Below are 9,433 nucleotides of genomic sequence, written 5' to 3'. Positions count from 1 at the left end.
CTGTGCGTAATTACAGACAACGGCACGAATCGACCCGAGATGACCCAACCTGATTTTCCCCTGTGCAAAGTTGGAGAGAGTCGTGCTACATACAGATGGCTCGAATTCGTGTTTATGTGTTGGATTAATTACTGGAAAGGCCCAAAAGAAATCGCAGTCAACCAAATCCCTTGCCATCATGAGGGTATAGAATAACGACAAAGATGATGATGACGACGTCCGAATGAACCACCTAAAAATAGCCGCATGGGGAAAAGGAAACACTAACGCCGTTACGCTTCGCTCCTCCCACACACCTCGTCTCCCCGTAACCCCCGTGGTGCGCCACTATGTAAACATTCTGCGGCTCGGGAAGGGGCTGATGTTTGGATGCAAAGTCACAGCTCGACGCTTCCCATCCCTAGTGCCCCTGTCACTTCCCATATGACATAACAAAACCATGTTCGAACAACGTGAATCGGCGTCATGCCTGCCGGGCCACATCCCCATTCACACCAGAGCTGGCAAGCATGTCCCGGTCTGTCGCCAGCACAGCAAGTTTGGATGGCCGTCCCGAGTCATGCTCCCGCAATGTGCCGCCCCATCTGGCACCCACCGCCCATACCAGCGGTACTACAGTGATAATGTATGCACGCCGTAAAGGGTATGCTGCTCGTCACAATGCCGGTGGAAGGAGGTTTCATCTTCTCGGTACGCCGCCACGGCCGAACCCCCCACTGCCGCCGCCATTCCAACCTTGTGCGACGCTCTGCTTCCAGATCATCTGCGCTGCGTTCTGCGCAGCCAGGCGCTCCTTCTGACGGTGCCGATGTTTCAGGTAGTCCGCAGCCTCCGGACGCATGCGAAGGATCCGGAGAATCATGTCGTCGCTGGGGTCAGCCTGCGCTTCTTTGCGCTTCTCCTCCTTGGCCCGGCGCATGGTGCCTAGGTTACGGCTCATCATGATACTCTTGCCACGACGAATTGTTCCCATCGAGGCAAAGGCCGGGCCTGCGCCCACGCCCATGCTGCCAAAAGACGCGGGAGCGGAGAGACGGTTCGGGTTCGAGGTGAGCTGCTGCTGCATCGCCTGCTGCTGGCGCTGGGCTGTGGCTGCAGCCATGCGCTCTGATGTGTGAATCAACTGGTCGGTCTGTTCAAAGTAGAAGAAGTTCAGCGAGGCGAGCTCGTGATACTTAGGCGACTTGAGGACTTCGGCAGGGACGCCGAGAACCTCGCCGTCTTCATCTCTTGCATTGAAGAACTCGAAGAGCAACCCGAGCCACTTATACACCACCTCGCATTCCCGCTCGGTCAGTGGCTTCTGGTTCGATGGCTTATCAGACAGGGGGGGCACAAGAAGCGACTCGATCGCCATAAGCACCTCTTTCCAAAGACGTGTCATGACAGCAACCATGGTGGCTTCTGTAAGCGTCTGCTTCATAATGGCGAAATTGTCGTTGAAGTAGGTGAAAAGCGACTGGAGCGCGTTCTCGATATCAGCACTGGTGATAGTCGGCACGCGAGATTGACGCTTGAAGAAGATCTGAGCGGACTGCATTATATTTCTGCCGAGTAGGTTGCGAAGATTCTCGTGGGATAAAGTCGAATTGATATGTGCCGTAAGCTTGACATCAGGTTAGCGCGCATTTCCATTGATGATGGGCGTGGGTTTCCATACCTTGTCGGTGATTCCTCGAACCATGTCTCGCTCCGCCCGTTTGAGAAGTCTGAAGGCCTTGCCAAAGTAGAACTGGATGTCATCTCGCTCGCCTTCCATGCTGACACGGAGAAGTATGCGGCCTTGCGTATCGAGTTCGAGCCAGAACTCTCTCGGGAGGTAGTCACTGAAATGTATTGGATCAAGCTTCAGCGACGTTCGCCCAACAAAGTCATGGTCCCCGAAAGTATCGTAATCCCATATTGTTGCAACGACATTCAGGGGACCAGTGACAGTAATATCGACAGACTCGTCCCACCGGGGGTTCAGGCTTCTCATGACCACTCTGGTCTTGGCCAGGCGCTTTTGGTACTCGTCGCCCAGAACCACGTAGGGATCACTAGTGCCATTCGCGTCACAAGCTTTCAAGTCCTCGGCTTCGACGATCTTGATCGTAAACACATACTTGTTCGGCCGCTTGGCTTGCTTTCTAAGCCCATCGGCTTTCTCCAGCACAACAGCACAAGCGTCAACATTCATGGACTTCTCTAGTTTGTCCAGCTCTTGCATGGCATACTCGACGTTGTTGAGTTTGACAAGCGACTATAAGAATATCAATAAGGGTTTCGTTTGTGTGGCCTGGTTTGCTCGACTCACCTGGGAATAGAATTGGAATGGCTCGAACTTGTCTTTCGTATTCCACGCATCCTTTGCGTACTTCATGAACTTGCCCTGAGTTGTTTGCGCGGCCTCGGCCTCAGCCTCCTCGTTTGTCCTCGGGGTATTCATTTCTCTGAAAAACTCCGTGTCTACAATCTCGCAGTACTTGCATATACCATTAGCAAAGATCCTTGACAGAGATGTCATGAACCGCGCATGGTGAACATCGTTGTCCCAGCCAAGCTGGAATATCTGGTCTGCAGTTTGGTTGAAGCTTCTGAACATATCAATAATCGAATTACTGTGCCGTTCAGAATCTAAAGTTATGTGTCCCTCTCCTTGTGACCGTACTTGGAAGCTGTCCAGTTTGATGGCTTCAGTGACAATTTGATCTGTCAATCGTTCGGCATTTTCGATCCATCGCCAGACGAAGCCGACCAGGACTTCCTCGATGTCAAAGGAGAAGGGTTTATCCGGCAAAGACGAGTGGTGGATTTGACGTATCTCACAAAGTTCCCGGTAAAGCGCGAAGCCATCGTCGGACCCAAACTCGACGCCTTGGGCTTGTGCAACTTCAATGATTTGGATGATACATGATTCTGCATCCTGTTCGAATGACGGGAACATTGTTTCCACGAGGATGGTCAGAGGGTTGACCCCCATGATCTCTGGCTTAGATCGATACCGTTTCTTGATCCTTTCACACAGTTTAACCACACTCTTGCCCAGTTGGACGACGTGGTTAAAGTCCCATTCTTCTTTCTGCACCGGAAGAACATCCTCGAGGAACCCGCGGTAAACCGCTGCAGCCTTGGCCTGAAGACCCTCCCCGTAATGTGTTCGTGTAATTCTCGTCCTCCTCAGGTCGTGTGGAGAAGCTGGGGTCACACTTGATGTGATTGTCAAGTACGTGCAAGGCCGGGCCAACCGAAGGGGGTTTAGTATCGTAACAATTCATGAAGGTGTCGTACAACTCGCGGAGGAGGGCCTCGTGAAGGGAATTCAGAGTGTGCTGATAGACAGCAAAGTCGTGTAGTGTCCATTTGCTCCTGTCTATGGTTGCCAGGCTTTCATTGAATAAGTATATGTGAGGCGGCTTCTTGGGCTCAGGTGGTGCCTCTTTCACCAGTTCGAACGCATTGTCCAAGTCCGGTACGGTAAACTGTGTATCTAGGAATCTGCCGGCTGCCACCTCCAGGAAGACGACCAAGCGCGTGAACTGAGGAATCCGCCATTGCACACATAGCTCTGTCAAGAGGTCCATGGAAACGTCCGAGAACGGGCCAGTCTGCTCCGAATCTTCACCATGGACAGCGTCAAATTCCATGGTATACTTGGCTATGGTTTTGAAGAAGGCACGAGGTTCTGGCGGGATGAACGTGTAGTGTGCCTCATCAACGCTCCTGATGCTACTGGTATCATCCAAGGTCATGGACCCTAGGTTGAGCTGGTCAAGGCTATACTCAGAGCCAGGGCTCGACAAGACTCTTCCGATGTCTGAATAGGCTTGGTCTTCGGCGGAAGATGAGCCTGGGCTCGAAGGCAAGGGCTTTTCCACCGCCGCGAAATACGTTGAGGTTCTGTTCAGACGTGGATTGGCTGTGAGAATATCCATCATCATCTGGGACAGATGAGGGGCCTCTGCTTTCTTCCATTCTTGATATGCCTCGTCAACATCAAAGTCTCTACTCTGCAGCGCCCCGGCCATACCAGAGTTCATGCGGTGCTGATATGATTTGAGATCCTTCAGTGCAGCCTCTTCGGTCCAGTTGGGCCTTTGTGCATCAATATGCTCCTGTACGTCCGAGTTGGAGACACCGAAGATCCTGGCGACTGATTGTACCATTGGCATGTCTTTCACATCATAGCTCAGAGGAACCGTGACTTCGACCGTGGTTCCCCCGTTCTGTCCGGTGTCGATAAAGAGGTTCTGATCGTTCGTGAGGAGCTTGTTCTCCAGAGTCTTTAGGCGGCTCATGAGTTCAGGCTTGTCTCGATCGCTTCCCATATCTCTCAAGATGTTGCTCACGAGCCGCACGAACATGGCCAGGTGCCTGTCGACGAGAGTCTTCCAATGGTCGTCACCTGGCTTATCTGTCGGGGCAGCACGGCATGCCTTGGTCGCAGAGGAGAAGAATATCAAGATGAGAGGCTCCAGTTTTCGTTCCTTGTCAATGCTCTTTCGAAAGCTTTGGTCGGTAAAAGCAGTGTAGGCTTCGCCAAATGTTCTCTTGAGGGCGGCGTCATTGTATCCCGGGGCTCGTTCGGTTCCCATCAGCACACCCGTCATTCGCTTCTCCAGTGGGCTACGGAAGCCGTGGGGCAGCTTCACGCTCCCTGAATTTCCGGGTATGAACTCCTTGACGAGGTCCGCGACATTGGCAACACTAGAGGCGTGCGATCGTGTTGTAGGCTTCGGTGCAGGCACAAACTGCTTTCGCTTCTGCTTTGGTTGGAGGAGGTACTGCAGGTAGGCAACCCTCAGCGCATATGTGTAGGCGTCATCGTGGCTCACGGTAAGCTGTCGGGCACTCGAGCTGGTCCGGCTGCGTCTGTCGCCTCTCTCGCCTCTCTGTACGCTGTCGAGTCGGCGATTGAGCAACTGGAACGACTTCCTCGATCCCTGGGACATGGCGACGAACGATCTACACGTCGGGCGACGTGTCTTGCTGCGTGCGCCGGTGGTCGGTCAACTGTGGGATGATGGTGTAGACGGTCATCACAGACTGACCGACTTTAGACCAATCAATCGAGCTTCGACGTAGCTGGAAAGGGCGGCAATGGTAGGAGTGAGGAAGGGAGAGAGAAAGAGAAGAAGAATCGGAGCAGAAATGGCGACACGGGCTCAAAAGTCGATGAAGGATCTTGTTGACCTGGCCTGTATCTCGGGTGGGTTTGAGTTCAGGCGCTGGGGCTCGGGAAAGGTTAGGTTTAGATTTGGGACAACGTCATTGCCCAAGGCGACGCATGATACGATGGGAGAAGAACGAGGGGCTGGATTCTCCCAGGAAAGGAAATGCCGCTGAAGCAAATTGAGTGCCCCTGACGCTATCGCTGTGTGTACCGACAGTACACATGCCCGAAATAGACGGAATATTGCTGCGGCGGCTAGTCCCTACCTAAACGTTCGAGCCTGCACGCTAACCTGGGGAGGTAGTGAGTGCCAGGTTCGTAGTAGCACGAGGTGCTAGGGACTTTGGGACTTTGGGACCTGTTGGGGCGCCTGGTTCATTAATTGATTGATTGATTGATTGATTGATATTAAAGTCGGTGAGCTGGGCACAAGTGACATTGATGGAAGTACCCCAGATGCATGTCGTCGGGTAGTAGCGCTCTGTACCGCAACTGGCAAGAGAGCATTGGATCAATCAATGATGATGAGCCTCCAATTCAGATTGATCGATACACACACACTCTCTCTGTCTCTAATGATCCAAAAGAATCTCCCAGGCCCCCGGCTTCAAAAACACGTTGGGCAAAGGACTGTGAGAGTACCCGGATCGCCAAGTCAACAAACAAACGCCGTCGTTGTCATTGCAAAGGTGACCTTAGCAGCCATGTAGGTACATGTATGTAGTTGGACCCCCGCCCCCCCTAGGTAGCATCCATCAATCAATGCTCCTCAAATGTATTGCGACCCTCGCATTCGACAGTCACGGTAGGGCGCTACAGGCGGACAGAGTAGGGCAGGGCTTTCAATATCCTTCTTCACCATGCGTCGGGGAGAGACGACGCATGGAAGAAGATCAGGCCGTGAAGCAGGGCAACCTAAGCGCACGCGAGAGGAGAAGTGGGATATCTGCGATTCGCTCCAAAATGCCCGAATCGTGAGTCTATTTGTAGTACACACGAGATACCTAGACTACTCCACCGGCCCCGTCGACAAACATGCCTCAAGGTAGAAAACTAGTCGCCTAGCCGTGTTGTATGGTGCACATAATCTGGTATTGGCCTTCAGGCCACCCACTTAGGCACAAGCAAGTGAGCGTGATTCTCGATGTCTTAACTGGGGGCCTTGGCCTTTCGTTGGATGCTGCTGGAGTCGAGTAACGCCCTGCAGAATAGTGCGATCGACTTGGTGGTGAAGCGGGGCCTGCTCAGCCTGAATAGCTTCGCGAGTGCATGCACATGATGAGTCCGAGTAGTCAGAAGAACGATCGCGTGGTATGCCAGTAGCGCGTACCTAGTATAAAGCAAGGACGTCAGGGCAACAGGGCATCTATAGAAGGAGAAAATAATGATGTGGAACCGCCCACTACATACCTGCCAATTATGTAGGATGGGCCGAGGACGCATATAGTCGACTACATGTCCTCCGTACGGAGTATATCTATATCTATACCTATACCTATACAACACCACTGCCATACAAGCTGTGCTTACGGATTTTGTGTTCGTTCGTCTGGTTGTCGTCTGTGAATCCGACCAGGAGTGGCAAGGATGCACGAGTACCATGGGCGCGTACGTAATGGGCAGGAACAAGCCTCGTTGAAAACGCCATGCATTCGTATTCTAGGCTACAATGGAAGAAGCAGGAGGGCAGAGGAGCAGAGGAGGACGGTATCAACCAGGGGTAATGAGCTAACAGGAGACAGTCATACGCAGTCGCACACGCACATATTCATACACGGATACGATATCGCGGCGCATTCTTTTCCTCGAGGAAGGAGTCATGTGCTTGGCTGCTTGCTCGGTTGACACATTCCAATAAAGCCAGGCGATTCACAAAGCAAGTGACCGGACAGCCAACAGAGGACGAATTTCGACCTTTGGTTACTTAGGTAAGTGCATGTACGTAATTCCAGTGCTGCTTGCAGCGTCTTGCAAGGGGCACACACATAACAACAGCCTTGGTAATATGTCACCAAGTATGTAGGTAGAGTAGAGTAGAGAGTACAGGTAGGTAGGCGGTGCCTGGTGACAGGTTCGTGGCCACCCCTCAAATCTTTAATACCTATAGATGCGATGAGGGGGCGCAGACATCTAGATGCATTTGATAGACCTGGTTGTCTTTTGACTTTTCTTCTTCTTCTTTTCTGTCACTGCTTGGAGTTGTGGTGGATTCCAGCCAAATACCTCCTGCTATAGGTACGTGCCAAGTCCACCTTACATGGTTCATGTTGATAGGTGCTTGTCGTTAACTCCGTACCTAGGTAAGTTGGGTACCTGGCTCGGCATCATTTCTTTGATGAATCAGTCAGTCAGTCCGTCCGTCCAGTCACTCACTTGTTAGTTCTTCCTCTTCGCTCGTCCCTCGTCCCTCGTCCCTCGTCCCTCGTCCCTCGTGCCCGTATGCTGGCTACGGACGAGATAAGAGACTGACTGCCCTACAGAGGAGCATGCATCCAATGCATTAATAAATGGCTGCTTACAAGTACCCAGGTCCAGGTTCATTGCAGGGTGGTCTCGGCATCGGTCTCGTCCCCTTGGCCAATCCGCCTCCAGTCTTCATGTATCAATCAAGTGGCTCTTCCCAGCTCGCAGTTATTAGAAACAACAACCCCGCCAGCCCCCGTCGCATTCAAGCCTAAGCTTTTGGAGCACCAGATTGGCCGGCCGACGTCGTAGCCCCCCCTCTGTCGCATACCTCCCACTGCAGTATACTGGGCTGCTGCTGCTACTGCTGCTACTGTCGCTGCTGCTGCTACCATCCTTACATACATACATACTGACATACATCAATACCTCATACTCCCAGTTCGGCCAAACACTAAGTACGCTACATCCATTGATTGCACCGCCTACCTTACTGTATCGACGGCATGATTTGCTTACAACCTTCGATTCCCTCGACTTCCCCAGCATTGAATTGACTCGCCCTGGCCATTCAACTTCCGCCCTTGCATTTCTATTTGCATCCAGTCTCAGCCCCAGTCCCAGTTCCCGTCCCAGTCCCCGTCCCCGTCCCCAGACGACGAAAGAATATCGGTACCGTTTTGGCGCGCGCTTTCCGGACTGTGAACACCACGTCGTGAATCGCGGCCAACTTACTGGCTGCAGCCTTCTGCAAACATGGGCATTGTCAGTAGCCGACTCGACGATGGCGCCGCCATCTACCTCAGAGACCAGAACCGATGTGAGTGCGCAGGCTGCGTTGCATTGCATTTATGCGCCAGAAGTGCTGACCCTCTTTCTGTAGTATCGATATCTTCTCTAGTCATATCAAACCCTCGAAGGCGCTCCGCCGTCACCGTCGTCCCCAATGCCTTCCCAGCGACACGAGCCACAGCCACACGAGCGCCGGGCGATACTGGTTCCGTAGAGTTTGTGCAGGTTCGTTGCATATGCGGAAATGTTGTTCTTTGCAGCAAGTCTGACTGCGTTTAAACTAGGACAACGAACCTTCTGCGACCCCAAATTTCTTACTGAAGCTCAGCAACGAAGACGAGCTCGTCTTCAATTTCACATTCATCGTGCGGCAAGAAGCCGGCGCCAGCCCGACGAATACGAACATCAACGGCCTTACCTACGTCTATGCATCCACGGCAAGGGAGGTGGAGAACCTCGTCACCAGGGAGTTTCATGCAGACCCCAACTTACACAAGAACTCCAATGTCGAGCTAGTAGGGGACTTCAGTACCGGCGGCAGTTCCTCGGTAAGCTTTGAGTGGTCTTGGAAATGGAAGCCGCCACGGCCCATCGAGGACAGGGGAGGCGGTTGGAGGAATACTTGCAGCGTATGTTCCATCGACACTGGGAGGGGGAGAGATGGACGCCAGTTGCTGACATGCCGGTAGTTCGTCGAGTACGACCCAAGAGCCCACAAGCTCGTTACGCTTGCCAGCTTCTCGTTTTGGGTTGCAAGTAAGCATCTGCCTGGAGTCGCGATAGAATTGCTGCCTGCGAGTCCTAACGAACCAACAGACGCCGGATTCGCTCCCAGCCATCCCAGCTCACCATCTCCAGTCTTTCAGCTAGCCGTTCCTCCCAAGATTCGCGTTGCCTCGGCCCAGTCGGTCGACTCCCGCATTAGCGAGCAAGATGAGCCCGGGTCACCCCCTGAACTTGCACTATGACCTCTCACCTGCTGTGCCCACCATCTCCCAGTCCACGTATCAATCCGTCAAGGTTGACGTGGCTTGCCCCAGGCCCGGCGACGACATGACTGCGGGTGACGACGGTCCGGTCTTTCGC

The 9,433-nt window shown here is 53.0% G+C and overlaps 2 protein-coding genes across 2 annotated transcripts; one reads left to right on the top strand and one right to left on the bottom strand.

Annotated features, from left to right (window-relative positions):
- Positions 1–679: 679 nt before the first annotated feature.
- PG997_003806 (C2 domain protein) lies at positions 680–4,931 on the bottom strand (the record flags this gene model as incomplete). The annotated part of the gene is made up of 4 exons (XM_066808121.1): positions 680–1,606; positions 1,661–2,242; positions 2,297–3,188; positions 3,271–4,931. 4 exons carry the CDS (start codon positions 4,929–4,931, stop codon positions 680–682), a joined length of 4,062 nt encoding a protein of 1,353 aa, XP_066671739.1.
- A 3,380-nt stretch (positions 4,932–8,311) lies between these two features.
- On the top strand, positions 8,312–9,315 carry PG997_003805 (ADP-ribosylation factor (ARF); the record flags this gene model as incomplete). Its single annotated transcript, XM_066808120.1, has 4 exons — positions 8,312–8,375; positions 8,439–8,572; positions 8,632–8,976; positions 9,037–9,315. The coding sequence occupies 4 exons, from the start codon at positions 8,312–8,314 to the stop codon at positions 9,313–9,315; spliced, it is 822 nt and encodes a 273-aa protein (XP_066671738.1).
- Positions 9,316–9,433: the final 118 nt, after the last annotated feature.

The sequence above is a fragment of the Apiospora hydei genome (genome assembly GCF_038363865.1).
Source record: "Apiospora hydei strain CBS 114990 chromosome Unknown utg000004l_segment0_segment0, whole genome shotgun sequence".
NCBI lineage: Eukaryota > Fungi > Ascomycota > Sordariomycetes > Amphisphaeriales > Apiosporaceae > Apiospora > Apiospora hydei.
Note: the sequence above shows the minus strand (reverse complement) of the source record. Positions and strands in the feature narration are given on the sequence as shown.